This window comes from Ostrinia furnacalis, unplaced genomic scaffold (assembly GCF_004193835.3).
Source record: "Ostrinia furnacalis isolate ACB-3 unplaced genomic scaffold, ASM419383v2 OfSCF6657, whole genome shotgun sequence".
NCBI classification, from domain to species: domain Eukaryota; kingdom Metazoa; phylum Arthropoda; class Insecta; order Lepidoptera; family Crambidae; genus Ostrinia; species Ostrinia furnacalis.
The window spans coordinates 171767-190248 of NW_021136896.1; the positions used below are offsets into that span (position 1 = coordinate 171767).

The 18482-nt window shown below is 38.7% G+C and overlaps 2 protein-coding genes across 3 annotated transcripts in view; one reads left to right on the top strand and one right to left on the bottom strand.

Moving 5' to 3' along the window:
• Positions 1-5586, top strand: part of Gk1 (Glycerol kinase 1) — a 127809-nt gene extending 122223 nt beyond the window's left edge. The window contains exon 8 of the mRNA XM_028318091.1: positions 5422-5586. Coding sequence (XP_028173892.1) covers positions 5422-5442 — 21 coding nt within the window. The 3' untranslated portion in view covers positions 5443-5586. The remainder of the gene's footprint in view (positions 1-5421) is intronic.
• Positions 5587-6105: 519 nt separating this feature from the next.
• mirr (iroquois-class homeodomain protein mirror) overlaps positions 6106-18482 on the bottom strand; it is a 57090-nt gene continuing 44713 nt past the window's right edge. For both annotated transcript variants that reach the window (XM_028318085.1, XM_028318084.1), the window contains exons 4-5: positions 10128-10426; positions 6106-9855 (exon numbers count right to left, since the gene is read on the bottom strand). In XM_028318085.1, coding sequence (XP_028173886.1) covers positions 9338-9855; positions 10128-10426 — 817 coding nt within the window. In that variant the 3' untranslated portion in view covers positions 6106-9337. The remainder of the gene's footprint in view (positions 9856-10127; positions 10427-18482) is intronic.

An 18482-nucleotide genomic window follows, 5' to 3' on the forward strand; every position in this document is an offset into this window, starting at 1 on the left:
AGTCATAATAAATCATCGCTCTTGAATTTTCTCGAGTCAATTCCATTTTCTCAACGACTAAACAAGTTTGACAAGACCTTGTGATACGACCGAGAATCTTTTTTTAAATAAATAAATGGTATACGATTTTTAAAACCCTGGAGTTTGCAATTAAATAGATTTTAATATGACTGGAACAGTGGAAATATTCCATTCCCGATACTTTTAGTGCAGCCCTCGTAATGTACAAAAATATTAGACAGCTACGATAAAAAACGTGATGAAATCGAGATTTAGCCAAATAATATTTGTATTCCTAACGCTGTGTAAAATTTATTATAAAAAAAAAAGAATAATAAATCATCTGCCTGTGATATACCTACTATATGTGATCATGATCTTTCCACACAAATTGACAACCATGTAGTAGAGTTACTCGGGCGCGAAGTGACACGTCCTTCAAAATCTGCAACTGCAACTTCTTCGGTCTGCAGACGTGCGGCTGTGTCAGCTGTGTACCAGTTTTATCCATAAAAACAATTAGCTAGATTTAATCGACTCCCTTAGTATTCAGTGTATTCATTATAATTGATAAAATAAAAACTGCAATGATAGCTTCGTATATTATTTTTATTGGAATCATGAAGTATACATATTATTATTTGCTCTATTTCGCAGATTAGTGTGCAAAAATGCAAAATCCTTTACCGTTTCGCTTACCGACTTTAACCGGGCTCATATAGAACAGATGTGATGAAAAGAAACATTTGCGAAATCTATACTCGATCGATAACGAATAATCCAAGCACAATTATCGAACAATCATGTAAGTACTTACCTATGTATGATATTACTCGTAGCACGACACGTTAGGTGTCAAGTCAATATACGGACGACAAAACATCAAGCTATACACGGTGGCGTCTTATCTCGTTGTAATACAGGTTATTTTGCGAAACATTATTCTCCTAGTGATCACACGGCTTTAATTTGCTAAGAGGCGAAAGACTTTACTTGTGTGTGATTTTTAACCAAAATGTGACCATTACGCACAAATCAATCTTTATCAATAAATAAAACTATTAAAATAAAACTGTTATCACAGGATGGATGAAAGCAATTGAGCAGTTCCCATGAATTCCAATATTATAACTTCGTCACGCGTCCTTTCAACGTTGTCATAGGCTGTACTTCACACGATTTATTTATTTATATTGTGGCCGCCTTTCATCTACTATACGTGAGCAAATAATGAATGTACGACATACGATGCGTCGGTGCTGACGTCAGCCCGGACACGGTCACATCAAAGCACTCTTCCTTGATGATTTATCGTATTTTGTTAGACTTCGCCCCAATTATGATCGTGAAAATTTTGTGTATTCCCGTAATAAAGCGTTTACCTCTGAAGTACTTTGATCTCTAATTAGGCGACGGTGAGATTGGCTAGATTTAAACACGGCACTGTAATCGTTGATTGATTTATTATGACGTGTAAGATAAAATATACTTGCTTCAAGCATGTCGTCGTAATTACTGGCTTTAAAAGTAGCACTAGAGAATTCATGACGTCTGACCTATTTGCAAGGAGGTTTACATTGGAAATGTACGAGACAGGAAAGTAATAACTACGATTAGGAACAAAAGTATTCTTTAATTTCTAATATGTCATTGAGTTGTCCATGAAAAATTATCACTGTGTTAATTTATTATTGTAATCGTACGCTATTATAACTTAAAAAAATGTGTTACGTGATTTTTCATCACTTTTCATAATGAATCCAAAGTTCGTCAATCGTATTAGAGCATTGTACATATTTTATTTAAGATCAATTTATCTTTATTATATCAATCGGCAGTTAGCGTACAGCTTCCATAAGTATTTTACGAGTCCAGTAATTTTAGTCTTAACTCTCAACAAGTCGATTTCTAGGGTACAAATTCTAATATGGGACGGCAGAGCGCCTAGCTGAAATTGTGCTTTTGCAAAATCACACGCAGAGTCAGGACCGCACTGCGCTGTCGATTCTGAACCAAAGTGTATAAAAATAAAAATAAAATTCATAAGTTGACGCGTAAGCCGCACACACACCCCGATCCGTGCTGCACCGCAAAACCGGTGTGATCTATTTAACAAAGAGAGCCGCCTAAAACCAACAACAGAAAACAGAGTACAGCGTCCACGGACGTTTTAGCTACATTGTCATGTGTTTGATTTGGCCCGCCCATGCCCTGTTTCACGCCTCTCGCTAACCGCATGTCAATAAACGCGATCAAATTTTTTTTGACATAGTGACTACCAACCAACTTTAGATCAAACAGTTCTCGAGGAAAGTAGGAACACAAAAATTCATAATTTGTTTTAAATTCAATGCATGTCATTTGTTCAAAAAATGTACTTAAAATTGCTTATCAATATATCAATTTATTATGCTAAAAATATAAACAAAAAGAATAATGAAGATAAAAGTATTGTGGTGCACACAAAAACTCACAAAACTTCAAATAATGCGCTTACATCAAAATCGATCGGCATTTGAACGATTCAATTTTGTCAGCGAATCTTACAAGTGAAATTCGACCTTACTCGTGTTAAATTCGAGCGCTTTTTGTGTCACTACCGGAATCACGGGTTGGATAGGTATTATAAGATTATAACGAGATCTGAAATACCAAACACGAGAATACCATTTTAGTTAAATTCGATTTTTTAAATGATTACGAAAATTAGGCTACTGGCTCAGTTAAATCCGTGCGGGATCGATGCATGTTATCGATATGAACAGTCAGACGACATTTTTATATTTTAATAGTTAAGTGATAAAATATGCATGATGAAAAAGAGTACTTACCTACTACGTTTCCAGTTTTTTAAGTGAATAGTGGGTATAAAAAGGATTTTATTACAATCATCATTATTAAATCTCTTCGCGTCCAACTCGACACTGGATGACGGGGGACATTAGCCACCGATTATACCGAGGTGTGAGAGCTGTATGCCGGATATCCGGTTCCACCAAAGCTCAGTACGCCTGGCTCTATTTTCCCTGGATATCCATAAGTCGAGTGGGACCCGATGGAATCCCTCCTATCGTGCTGAGGACGTGCGCTCCTGAGTTAGCACCGGTTTTAACGCGCCTTTTTCAGCTCTCCTACCTCTCTGGCATAGTCCCGACCTCATGGAGGACAGCTTTGGTGCACCCGATCCCTAAAAAAGGTGACCGCTCAAATCCGTCCAACTATAGGCCGATAGCAATCACCTCCTTGTTCTCGAAGATAATGGAATCCATTATCAACAGCCAGCTCCTTCGGTACCTAGAGGCCCACCAGTTGCTAAGTGACCGACAGTACGGTTTCCGTGGAGGTCGCTCGGCTGGTGATCTTCTGGTCTACTTGACACATTGTTGGGCACAGGCGATCGAGACTAAGGGGGAAGCATTGGCGGTCAGTTTGGACATGGCGAAGGCCTTCGATCGGGTTTGGCACAAAGCGCTTCTTTCGAAGCTCCCTTCCTATGGGCTTCCCGAGAAATTATGCGGATGGGTCGCCAGCTTTTTAGCAGACAGAAGCATTAAGGTCGTTGTCGACAGCAAATGCTCAGACTCTATGTCTGTGAATGCTGGTGTCCCCCAAGGCTGTGTGCTATCGCCTACGCTCTTCCTTCTGCATATCAATGATATGCTGCAAATTAGCGGCATTCATTGCTATGCGGACGACAGCACGGTTGATGCCGCTTATACCGGCCGCGCAAATATCTCTCGGGAGAACGTCATTGAGAGCCGTAACAAACTTGTGTCCGACATTGAAACCTCCTTGAAGGAGGTCTCAGACTGGGGTCGACGCAATTTGGTCCAATTTAACCCTACAAAGACACAAGTTTGCGCGTTCACCGCCAAAAAGTTGCCGTTTGTCGTATCCCGCTGTTTCGAGAGCACTCCCCTAACTGCCTCAGCCAATATCGGAATCCTTGGTGTCGACATATCGAGCGAAGTCCAGTTCCGTGGTCATTTAGAGGGTAAGGCTAAATTAGCCTCGAAGAAGCTTGGTGTGCTCAATAGATCGAGACGGTATTTCACTCCAGCCCATCGTCTGCAACTTTACAAGGCGCAGGTTCGGCCTCATATGGAATACTGTTCTCATCTTTGGGCAGGTGCGCCCCAGTACCAGCTTCTCCCTCTGGACCGCATTGAACGGAGAGCAGCTCGAATCGTTGACTGCCAGGACATTTCGGATCGGCTTGACCCCTTGGCGCTGCGTAGAGATGTATCCTCACTGTGCATATTCTATCGCATGTATCACGGGGAGTGCTCCGAAGAATTATCCGGACTTATTCCTGCCGCCACTTTTCGCCACCGATCTACCCGACAGCACTTCCACCCCCATCACTTAGATGGTTGGCAGTCCACAACAGTACGTTTCTCTAGAAACTTTCTGCCCCGTACAACCAAACTGTGGAATGGACTGTCGTCTGCGGTGTTTCCGGACGGATACGACCTGCAAGCTTTCAAGAGGAGAGCGTATCTTCACCTTAAAAGCCGGCAACGCACCTGTAACGCCCCTGGGTCTGCGGGTGTCTATGGGCGACGGTAATCACTTACCATCAGGTGATCTGTCTGCTCGTTTGCCTCCTGTCACATAAAAAAAAAATCTCCAGAAGTGTGACACCAGGGGGAATTAAAAGATTTGGCCTTCATTCTTCATGATAACCTGCGGGCTTCAGGTCTGATGTTCACATTTCTCGTCGGATCTCACGCTATTCACGGGAAGAATGAAGAATTAAAGAGGTCCTATTCTACTCTACGGGGACTCAGCTTCAGAATACAGAAACTCTATCATTATCATTATTATGAGTTGAACTCCCTCGCTGCGCTAAGTTTGTGTTTGTTCGGTCTAATTTTCAGAAACTTTTGTACGGATTGGGTTCGGGTTTAGCTATGGAAAGTAGGATTATGTGGAAAGGATAAGTACTTACGTATATTTACTAACATTTTCGAAGAAATATAATAACCGCTTTGGTGGTATTTGTGAATTAAGTCGGAACTATGATCTGAAAACGTAGGTATGAAGCATTTGATAAACAGGATGTCCCAAAATGTAGTGTCAAACCGAAGCCCAGAGGTAGAGCATCAGTAGGGCTACCCGAATCACCGCCATGTATGTCTACGATTTTTTTCGACTTTTGTCAGATTTCTTTTTTTTTGACAAAATTGCTATTAATGGCAGTCGTGTGAAAAAATATTCACCTTCCTATCTTTGATGCAACATAAAAAATGTATGCTACAAACTTGAAAAAAATAATAATTTTAGCAAAAATTATAAAAATTTTTACTTAAAAGATTCAATAAAAAAAGAACTTCCATAGGTTCTAAGTAATTTTAAAAACTGCGTAGTTATCTGTATAAATATTCACTTCGGGACTGATCCTTACTTCACCTTTCTCAGACTAAAGAAAATCCCACCTGAGTGCTCTACCCAGAATACCGCCGAACGGTGAAGGGGTCGGATTGGCCGACTCGTGAATTCGTGATCCGGGGAACTCGGGTTCGTTCCCCGCCGCTGCTCGACTTTTGTGGTGAGCCCACTCGTGATACAAGCATATTTAGCTTAGTACAATTATTTGTGTAATAACAAATTTTAATGTATAATGAAAAAAATTATCTTTAAAAAATACACTCGACGTCAAATAAATCGCACCTGCCGCGACAAGCATTTTCAAACGTATGCATCCCCACTTCCCACCAATATTGGTACCATTTAAAAGCCTAGTTCTAACCTTCATTTCATTAAAGAAAAGGTTTTTACCCCAAAAATGTGTCTTTAGAAGGATCCAGAGTCACTTCTTCAAAAAATAGGTAGTTACGCTAGAGCCAACTTTTATGGCTATAAAACTGTTAAGTTGGGTTTAATTGCTATCCATCTGTTAAAGAGGACACGTGAAATCATTATTTGGTTTTATAACCATAAAAATTGCTCTAATTGATCCCATAGGTGGGCCCAAAGTGAAGTATTTTTTCAAGTCACATTTATGAATATGTTAATTATTTATTAAGAAATTAAATGTGTTTTTCTTTAAGGATATTTATTGGGCTTTCAAATAACACCAATATTTTGTTGGGGTACCATGATTGTGTCAGAAGAAAATCGTTAAAGTTCGCGTCGCGGAAGGTGCGGTTTATTTGATGTTGAGTATATATGATGATGTCATCTACTTAGGTACCTTTTTAGATTTTTTTAATTGCTGGTATATTTGTCAAAAGAGTCCTGGCACCAAGAAACCTATACTAGTTTCATTGAATCTGAACATTAGCTCGAATGTAACTGCAACTTTTTAACAATGGGTAGGTACGTACACCTTAGGTAACTTTGACTTTTCACGATTTCTGTAAATTCAGCTAATTTGGAAAAAAATATGCACTGTAACTGGACCTGATGCATAAATTCTTATTATTCAAAGTTACCCAAGAATGACGTAAGTAAAGTGATAATATGGATCAATTGCTATCATATTCCTACTATTTTTAATACCATGGTACTTACACCTTGGGTAACTTTGACTTTTCATGATTTCTATAAATTAAGCTAATTATAAAAAAAATATGCACTGTAACTGGACCTGATGCATAAAATCTTATTATTCAAAGTTACCCAAGAATGACGTAGGTAAAGTGATAATTCTATTGATCAATTGCTATCATATGTATCCTACTATTTTTAATACCTTGCCTGTGTGTATTAATATATGTGATTAAAATGTTTTGAAACGTTATTATTGAATTTGTGTTAAATTCATCGGTCTTAAAAACTTTTTTCAGAAAAGGATCATTATATTTACTCGTGTATGTTTTCATACTGAAAATCGATTTAATAAAATGTCCTTAATTTTTGACAACATACGTTTTTAATATGTATACCTAAATAGTTTTCAACTAATAATGTTAAAAACGTGCTGGAGCATTCGCCTGTAACGTAAAATTTCAGATGCGATTGTTGTACTTTATAGCGATACATTGCAGGCAAAGGCTCCAAGGTTAGGGACACCTTTATTATGTCGGCATATCATTTATTAATACACATTTTTTTTTAAATAAATATGATTTGTAATTTATTAGTAATTGATATAATTGTAAATGTGGGTAACTCTGTATGGCCTTTGTGGTATCAGATATTGATGAGTTACTATCCACAATTATAAAAGAAGGCTGAAAGTAGAGTAGTGAAATAAAAAACTGTAATTACTTCTGTATTCAATTTTATTGCATCTATTCACACACCTTTCTGGGAACGGTCAAAAGACGTTTAAGACGGTTAATAACAATACGTGTTACTAATAAATTAACAATGCTGAAATAAACGCTGAGTTACGACACGAACAAGTATTTTAAGAAACGAACATGAAGAAAACCTTCGTATTTCTACGCACATACTTCTTCTAACAATAGATATATTACTAGAACATGATCACACAGTATTAAGTAGCAGACGTGTAAATAAAAGGAACGAAGTAGTTACAGTTATTTTCATTTGGACATGCTTTCGTTGTTTACAATTACTACATTGAAGATTAACGTCTCCCATCCGCGTTTTAATTATGTACATTAAAAGACTGCTAATACAGAAAATTTATTGCATTTACCTCTCTTAAATATTCACGATATCATTACATTTATACTTACAACAGTGACATTTATGTACAAAACTATAGACTCAGTTTTGGACTTTCAGTCTCTACAATATTAAAGAAAATATTTTACAATGTTTAGAAAACAAATCATGAATAATCGTATAACTTTACATTAATTTAACTTTTACAATTATACAAGGCCATTTTAGACTTAGATAAGTATATTCAACTCATTTTGGAGATACAAGTCTAATTGAGGAACCTGTATGAGGGCTGGTACTGCAGAAGCAATAGGTTAATAACATCAATTTGATAAGAACTCGAAAACAGCAAGGATTATTTTGCATAAAATACCTTCACATTCCCACATTTTGGTCCCATGACGCTTGTTTAAAAAGTGTAGGCAATTATAGTAATGAACATTTTCAGATAATTGTATATAAACATAATGAGTGTTAAGTTAAAGATAATGTGTCATTTTATTATTGATGGGACACGGAGATAATTATTTTTTTCATTCTCATTTCAGGTTCTGTATAATAAGGAAAATAGTAGTCTGAGTTTTTGAAATTAATTCTACAAGTCTTTCATAATCACGACAAATTGCAGTAAAGTGAATTATTCACCAAAAGGGTACCAAAACAGTAGGTATAGTATTATTTTCAAGTAAAGAACGATTATAAAGATAAAGGACTTTAAAACTAAAAACAACAGAACCGAGTTATTGAGTGTTTTTTTTTTGTTGTAGAAATGTATGTACGTATATTTTTAAATACCTGTGATTTGAAACCAAAGTTAAGGTATTCTCACCCTTAAAGATAGGCGCGATATTAAAATATTTGACGTAATGAGAATAGACCGAATGCTTAACGGCCACATGTATTTTTTAAGATGCACATGTATTAAGATACTGTGGGAACGGTGAATTAGTATTTTGTATCATATTACTATACTACACTATACTTTAGAACCGTCACCAGCCCTATACATCCTGGTTAATAGTAAAATGCATAAAAGTTAAGATGTACACGACTGATATTACATGTCAAACATATTATTGTAATGTTAACACAGACAAAATAGTCTTCTGACTAGAAAATAACTATACAGATTTTCACAAATCTAATATTGATAAAATTTGTGGATTAAACTTATTATTAGAAGCTTGTTACAACTACTGACCTCGTATGAATAAATATTAAAATTCGAATGTAAGATATTTTTATGAAACTATCAAACAATAGTAAAACATTGGACGTAATTAGGCACTAAACGTGAAGAGGATATTTTCAAAATAATAATTTACATTCTACATACAAATAATCTAACACAGTGTCGATTTTCTATTAGAAACGTAACACATAATAATACCTATTTTTGAATTAAATCACTTCGATTAACCACTTTCAATAATAACTACTGCAACATGTCGCAAGGTCCAACTTGTATTAGCACCTAGTATTGTCGGTCGGTCGGCGCGAGCGCAGCGCCGACGTCGTTTGCGAGTTGTCAACCTCACGGCGGGCGGCCGTCGAGCGTGCACCGCTCCATGTGTCCACTATCACAAATCTAAGCTTCTCTACCGGTGCATAATAATTATCACGTATATGTAGGTATGTATACATATTTATATTTTTAAACTAATAATCACTATTTACAAGTGGGAAGGCCCTCGCGGCACTCTTCGGGAGATCGCGTTTATTGTCGATGCGCCAGCGGCGGGCGGGGAGCTAGTGGTCAGGCACGAGGCGGCGGCGGCGGCTCGGCCAGCGAGGAGGTGGAGGAGGAGGACGGCGAGGGCGCGGGCGGGGCGGGTGCGGGCGCCGACAGCGCCAGCGACCGCGAGTACTCCAGCAGGGCCACGTCCGCGGGGTGCGTCGGGTGGTACAGGCCGCGGTACAGCTCCGGCCTGCTGTACGGGTGCGCCAGGCGGGCGGCTGCTGCGGCCGCCGCTGCGGACTGGTAGAACGCTGAAGCCGACGTGGGCGGCGTCGGGGTTTCACCGTCTTTGCTGGCCATGTCCGCCAGAGACCATATTCTGGGCTTCGCAGAAGCGGGCGTGCTGCCCGGTGGAGCTCGGGACGGTAAGTGCTGGTAAGCGGGGTGAATTGGCCTCTCGTACGGCTCTGGGGACTCGGGACCGCTGTCTGCGCGTGATTCAGACCATTCGGATTCAGTTCTTTGTCCTAATAAATCTAACCTTTGTTGAGGCCGGTCGCCGTCTTCGCTTGAACCGGTGCCAGAGTCCTTTCCATCTAAAATAAAAATATTTCATTGTAATCCTGCATTATCTGGTCCTAGTATACTACGAATTTTATCACTAGATGCTGTGAAAAAATCCGAAAAAATATCGAAAAAATGATCCACCCACCTACAGGTATTTTATCTAATCAAAATACATCAAACATCACACTATGGCCACGAAAATTACACCAGTACCGAAATTAATATCTACAGAGAGTAAAATTTTAATAATCTTCTTTACAGATTCCTACAGGATTAAAAGAATTAAAAAAGAAATACGTACCCAGAGCATCCTTTCCATCATTGCTCTTGTGGTCGTCGTCATCATTATTATTGTCATCATCATCGACCCTGTTTCTCGGTTCCCACGTCATCTTGTTTTCCTTCTTCAGGCGACGGCGCGCGTTGGCGAACCACGTCGACACTTGCGTCAGCGTCATTTTAGTGATGATAGCGAGCATAATCTTCTCTCCCTTTGTGGGGTATGGATTCTTTTTGTGCTCGTTAAGCCACGCCTTGAGTGTGCTTGTTGTTTCGCGTGTCGCATTTTTCCTCCTGGCACCATTGAGATCCATCCCGTACCTGTTAAAAATAAACGCCTTTGTTACTACGAATACAGGATTTATTAATCAAACAATAAAATCGCGGTGCAAATCATTAAGCGCCCTTTCCGGAAAGCGTTCCAGACATAAACGCATAACAAGGATTTATCAGTTGCGAAGCGTGGACAGATCCCTCCCTGGGCGAACGCTTAATTTTTTTTAAGTAGATTCCGGCGTACGTTTCCAGTCTGATTTAGGCGAGATTGCAGATAATGCGAAACGACACCGCCCCAATCCGCAGCCCTCCAATGAAAGCCAATGAAAGCGGCAGCATAATAATTGAAATCGAGATAAGCCATCGACTGCTGGCGAACGCTAAGCTGCAGCTTATCTGAGACATAGCTACATACGCATTTGTTGGACCACGCGCCGTTATTTGAATTGTCCTATCTTTATTAGGATGCAGTCCCCGTATCCCATTTCTATTAAGCCTCGAGAACGGTTTACTTAGTAAGTTTGGGCGTGATGCTACAGAAAGACTTCATTTTACCGACCCCCATTTTGTAACATGCGTTAATCAAGATAGTACGGTAACAAACGATTGTTTTAGATATAACAATTTGAAATATTATTGCAGTTAAAATATGGATATTAAACGTAAGTATTTTTTTGTATTATTTTTCGGTGGCTAGAAAACTTGAAGTAAAAATATGATGCGTTAAAACCATTTTAAAATTTACAAATCGGTTAGGAAATCAGACTCTATAGTGCCGTAACACCATGTGCCGCCACGCCAACGCACTGTCAGAAACGAAGTAGGGTGGAAAATGGGATGAGTAGTATGGGAAATTAATAAAACTGTCACTTAAATCGCAGAAGTGACGCGCGGCACCCCTTAACAATAAAACCCAAACGATATTGAGCTTTATACAGCACTATTACGGTAACAAATCAAATATTCCCCAAAACAAACATGCATTCAGTCCATTGTCAACTATGATGTTGACTTTATTTTGTTCGCCCCTATTCCGAGTTCGACATATAAATAATAATATTCATTTCGTTTGTGTTTCTTTGTATTAGCAACGAATACGAGTAATGGATTGTCTTTCATCAATGGATTTTTCTCTATACCTTTCAGGATATCCACCTTATTTTGTCATCTGTTGATAGGTAATCAGATATAATAGTATTTTTTAGTGTGAATAAGTAAAATAAACTTGTTAAAAATAACGTTGAGATATGGTCCAATACACATATCAAAATAACGCCTCTTTATTACAGAATAGGAAGCGGTAATCGTATGATGGTTTGTGGATAAAACATCTCTTAAAGGCGTCATTTTAATGACGTTCGTCGAGCTCTATGAATGAACTAACATCCATAGAATTCGAGTAACAATACAAAAGTGGAGCGTCGCGAGGCTTAGGCGTATTCCACAAACAAAAAACGTCATTTATCCCGGGCGTGCCACTTTCACAGTATCCGCGCTCGCGGGGATAGCGCGGGCTCGTTTTTTATTATTTCTGCTCCGAGCTGCGGCTGCCCACCCCAACCACCTCGCCTTCAATTAAATCCCTATCTCTCGAGCCACCTCATACTTCCTACTTAAACTCATAAAAATGAGATAAACACAAAAATATTGCTCGTACCCGCTGTCGTTGTTATTAAAGTAAGCCGTTACTGCTACGGTTAATTCACTCGGTTAAATTGTATTTTTATGTTTGGGTTTGCAGATCGTGACTGACTTAATTAATTGCGTGATTATTTATTGAACATTGCGGGAGATGGTATTATTTTTATGATTGAGTGCTAAATTCGCGGTGATCATGTTATTTTATAATAATTCTTAATTAATGGATTGATTGATGTTACAAAGAAAGTAAAAGAGATAGTTATTATCATGTAATAATTATCAGTTTCACTACGAAAAGCGTAACTGCTACCAATAGACCTAAATCTTTAAGTTTTTCCTGCACTTATTTTGGTTTGTTTGTTAATTGAAATGTCATGAAATTAATTTAATAATAATGGAAATTCTCTAATTTGGCGAGTAGTGAAAATAGAGTTTACTTATCAAACTTGACCCTAAATAAAGTTCATGTAAAGCTTTTCATAGAGCGACAATGTACTTGAAAAATTCTAAATATGCAAACAGTAAGTAGGTATTAAAATATCCACGGTTCTCATAGTTTGACGTCTCAATATGCATGAAAAACTTAACAAAAGAATCGTGATTATCAGAAAAAAAGGAACACGATTTCCTGGTTTTTCCATAACAAAACTTTTGACGGCCGACATGACTTTTAACCAGCCCATCTATAGTTTGCAAACTCCGCTCGGCACATTCGTAGTTAAAACTGGAGTTGGCTTAAATCAAACTCTTTTCCACAAAAAACTAGCTACATTGACAGCTAGAGTTAATATGAAATGGTTTGTTTCCAAACAAACTCACGATCGACAGTTTTTATCAGTTTAATGGTTTTTGAATATTATTTTAGGCGACAATTTTAAGCCTGTCAATGACATCGCTTTGACCCGAGCCAAGCTTATCTAAGGCTTTACAGCTAAAGTCTGGCTCTATTTAATTAAATTTATTGAAAATCAATCATGTTCATTTTATAATAAACGCAGGTTACGCAACTTACGTTCTTGACTTTGTGACAAAGAGAATTATAACGGCCTGTTGAGTAGGTAACAGTGACTTCTTATGCAGGACTTTATATTTACACTGTTAATTTAATAAATAAAACACAAAATCCTATGTTACTTTCGGGTCCGTTCTTAGACCGTATTACGTTCTAGAACCGTTAAATATAGAATTTCGGAATATACAAGTACAAATTTTAATAAAATAATAGCCTAAGAGTAAGTCATTATAATCTTGTTGATAGAGCATCATTTAGAACAGGATGTACTTAAATTAAGAAAATTGATTCAAATGATCCAAAAGTCCCTTTTCTGGCAAAACAATACCTGCATAATAATATACGAAATGATATATTATTTGTGGCCGCCACTTACGTGCTAAACGTTTACGTGAATGGGACCGTTTCAGGGCGGGGGCGAATCAAGATCATAATAATAAAACAAAGGTGAAATAATGGTCCGGAGCGGCCAGGGGGCTTGACACCGATACACGGGATGAGAGATGCGACCCACAAGTTACACCTGGTAAGCACCCGTCCGATCGCGAGGACCGGGTTCAGTTACGACTTAAATACTCTCGAGCGATTCTGTCTTTTGGGGATTTTCATTTACAATAATGTAGTGTCATTTCGATATACCTACTGAAATAACTTTATAATGAAAATACACAGATGAATGTTAACATTTTGATTGTATTGCCAGGCTGATCAAAATAAAGATTTGTTAGACTTTCGTTTTAAAGCCTCTATTTAGGCATAATAACACTAAACGCAAGAAATTATAGAAAAATATCTTAACAACAACCTACTTGTACGAAGTAAGGTAACTACATAATGTTGTTTTTATAAAATTGATTTAGCACAAAAAAGAATTAATAAAGTCTACCTTAACCTGAGATTCTGTGATTGAGTATCATTTATCCCGGGATATCATCGTAGCTTGATAAAACATCAATAAATAATAAAAGAAATCACTACGGAGATGCCAAGTTGGAGCTGTGTGTGTCAGAAATTAACAAGACTGTAGGTAACTATACACCGGTTTTTTGTGTGAGTGATCATGCCGCCTCGGTTTGACGCAGGTGAGCGAAGAGATATAATGTTTCCATTACACTTTGAATTCACCAATGACATCGTCCGCACCCGCACCGATATAAAATTACATGGTGCGATATTTTGTAAGGTAATAGATGTACATTTTTTTCTTACGCTTGACTGAGTCATCTACACTATAAGCCACGGACTATGAAATTTTCAAGAGGTTAATACTTGGTGACAGTTTTGTGTAAAATGCTTTAGAGAGTCGTCTCTTGTGGCGTAAGTATCCAGTTTCATGTGTCATCTTAATCGCATTTTACACTTAAGCATGATATTAAAGAACGCTGTTTGCGTTGACTACTTTGTATACAATCAAGTTTTTATTCTAGATAGAGCATATGCCGGAAAAAATAAACTAGCTTTTAAGCATGAACGCAAATCGACTGAAACCTGTAAAAATTTGGAACTGGTATTAAACATAAAAGTAATCAGTTTTCAACACGAACATCGCCTTCCATGCTACAAGTAAATTACCATGTTCGTAAAAAGTATATCAGATAAAGCTAATTATTCGTCGTCGTAATATGGTAACGGACGCACGCAACGACCAATCTCGGGTTATGAGCGAAGTTTTAAAAGGTACGATATAGGGCTACAGGTTCCAAATATTGGTGGGTAGATAGGGCGGCGGGGGCGCGGCACGCCAACAACACATTACCACCCGGCAACGCGCTATTACGGCCAACCGCACGCGTCCATGTTAGCCGATGGCTGCCACCCGAACATGCTATCCGACGACTAATTGGTCAGCTCCATGCATAAAAACCCCTAATAGAAACAACTGTGGCGAGGGAAGCCCGCTTACAGCTTAAAACGTAAATAATCACGAGGTGCTGTAACAATCAAGTACGAAATTTTTCGGCGGTGGACATGTTTTAAACAAAGGGCCAATCCTTAAGTAAGGTGGCCTAAAGGGCGTGTTATCTGAGGCCTGGGCGGCGCATGTCACGTGACAAACGAACCGTTAACACACCAACCGGTGCTTCATCCAAAACGCCATCTTTGTTTTGTTCCATGGGGTAACTTTCCACTTTGATGTTATTATATTCGGCAAATTAAACCCGATAACATCGTATATCAAATAACCTTTTTTTATTAATTCTACGATTTATATACTTAAAGCTTGTCACAATTTCACTATGTTGCGCTATCATACCGTTTATTTTTAAGAAGTTTACCTTAACATTTATCTAAACAAAATAATTACTTTGTTTGTGTTACACACATTTGAGCAAAATGAGAAATTATACACATTGACGTTAATAAATAAAAATATGTAATTATTCGATTCATCTGTATCTATACACAAGTAAAATCAATGTCAACATTGTTTTTAAACCACAACAGTTAATCATTTTTCTTGTATACAGCAAAGAAACTTAACAAAAACAACACATAAATTGTCCTCTTTTATCTTTGGCAAATTATTTTTCTGTTAAGTTTGGGCCACGACCCCGTCATTTACGTCGTAGATAACGACGCGAACATCGTACAGTTTTAATTAATTTAAGTAATTATGTCATTGTGCCGTATGCTCAAAGAGGACGGTCACATGTTCGTACATAATCATGAACGAACATACATAATGTCAGCACATTATGTTCGTTTTATCAATGAAGACCTGCAAGATCAAAATGTACCAAAAACCACAACTGGCCAGGTTTTTTATATTGTTTTTTCTCGTTTCACGCCTCCGGATGTAGTTCAGTGGGGTGGGAACGGGGAACCTAATACGATACACCAACTGAAGTGTACTTAAAATGACGCAACTTGCATATATTTTAAAGGACAATTTTATGTAAAGCTGTTGCTTAATAAACACCGATTTGGAACTACCTGATGCATAGATTGAAGAATGAATGGCTATTATTAAATGTAAAGTTAAAGTAAATAGCAATAATAACTAAGCCTTAATTAAGCAATGGTTGTTCCTTAGCCGATGCTAAAATTGATATGACATCAATTAACAACACTCGTTGCTCATCGCTCTTTAACATTAATCCCACGCTGGTTTCGAACCTGAAACCGCGCTGTTTCAGTCCGTTACACAAACCACCAGGCCATGCCGTCAACCGCCGTTGATAATCAAGCAACTTATCTTTCACTAGCTATCCCTAATAGACACATAGACAATAATTGTTACTGCGAGTGTACACATAACTCACGTTTATTGATCTAGTTACGACGCAGAAGTCATTGTGAAATTTTAATTAATAGGCATTGTAAGTAATCTGGAATTAGATCTCTTTATAGCCCACACAATGAATTGAACGTTCTGCTATCTTATTTATTGAATCTTTGTTTCTCGTTCACAAGGACTTAAAAAACTATAATTTAAATATTATCTGCCTAGATAATGACTTAGGAAACAAGCAAGTTTCTTTGATAGATTTCTCATGAACGTGTGGCGACGCCACTACAAAAACTAGTGACCAACAGATGGCGCTGTCACTACTTCACTATGGCACACTCCGCCGCTCATACAAACCTGCATCGCGGTGACGGAGTTTTAGATCCCGCCAAGTATATATAGACAAACCAAGATGGTGTAAATTGGACCTTGGTCCCCGAGCATAACACCCGCTCGGAAGGAAGCACTAACATCTAGCTTCCTTATTGTGGTTGAGCATCATATCCCACATTGGTGACCCCGACGTGATGTGAGACGCAACCTCCATCACCACCATCTTCGGCATCAGCCTCCGCCATCCTCACCATCTCCGCCACATCCGGCCCAACCTGACCCCCGGGACAGTCTGCGTGCTGCTGGCCGGCCGCCACGCCGGCAAGCGCGTCGGGTCATGGGGGACGGAGTGTGCAAGGGTGACCGCGGTCCTTGGGCTAGTGTTTCCTCTTTCGCCTTCTCGGTCCTAGGCCTTCATCATCGGAGCTGTCATCATCTCGGTGCCGCCTTCTGCGCGATCCAAGGCCTAGAAGACGCATCTTCTCGATCACGGCTTCAGACGGCTCGGATATTGTCAATTTTGCGTCTTCTTCAAGATAGCGGTTGATCAGAGATAGCTGATTACTTTTAATCGCTTCAGAGGTGCGAAAGTTTTCGCTCACACTCTTCATTTTCTTAGCGTATGATATAGAGGCCACGTAGAGGTGGTTGTAATTTTTGTGTACAAGTTCCGGGTGCGCGTTCGGATTGATGACCCTCGAGAAGAGAAAATTCGGCTGAGATTTTGCTGCGTCCATGGCCTGTTTTAGCGCGAGTGCTTGGTCCAACACGGCTTCGATCTCTAGGACAGCACTCCTGGCTTCTATAAATGCAACCATAAAAAGAACCGCCTTAAAGCCCGAGAATTCCCACACCATTTTTATTTGTGTAATGGCGGCCAGCTCCGACCCTGCATAAGTGGTGCTTAGGACTTTTCCTACGAGAGCCCCTCTCAATGCCAGTCTGGCTTTCATCTCCGATTGGAACAGGACCACACTGTCGTAGACATTATTATCCTGCGCACTGTCCAGGCGTGATGGTATGCCTATCCCTGCCAACATGGCTTCCCACCTTTTTTGTAAGGCTGTTCTATTGGTGGAGTTTATTTCTTTACCTAGGGATATGAGCAAACACATGCAGACTGTCCCGGGGGTCAGGTTGGGCCGGATGTGGCGGAGATGGTGAGGATGGCGGAGGCTGATGCCGAAGATGGTGGTGATGGAGGTTGCGTCTCACATCAAACGTGTTGTTTGACATTAGAGCTGTAATTTAGTAGATAGGTAAGGTAAGTAAGTGTTTCGTTTTGGCCAAAGGTCAACTTTCAGTGCTACTGTTGGATATAATCGAAATAAAAAAATAGAGACGACGTTATTTTAGTATGTCAAGTGCAAGACAATATTGAGACTAATTCAGACTCTACAAATCAACCAGTTTATCCATTTTGTATTATATCTCGTACTACTGCACGGATTAAAATTAGCATTCATCGTACTATAAAATTACGTCAATCGGAACACGGAATTTCATCCTAAAATTACAAAATATAACAATGAATAAATATAAAGAAATTACAATACATTGTTTTAAAATGGCACTGAGTGTGACGGTAATGTTGACGACTTTTATTTGTTACTTTCTTAACTACATACCACTCTAGCACGTGTAAGATATTTTAAGCATAAAAGGTATATATTTTTACACCCGTATTNTCCCTTCTCTTTACTCCCAGCATACTTCTCTCCATTGCTCGTTGACAAATAGCAATTTTATTGATTGTGTTTTTTGTCATGGCCCATGTTTGGCTTCCATACATTAGTACTNTTTTTCTTGTGTTGGATTTTAACTGAAAAAGAAGTGAAAAAAGTCATGCTTTTTTCTAATTAAATCCATTCTTACTCCCTTAAAAT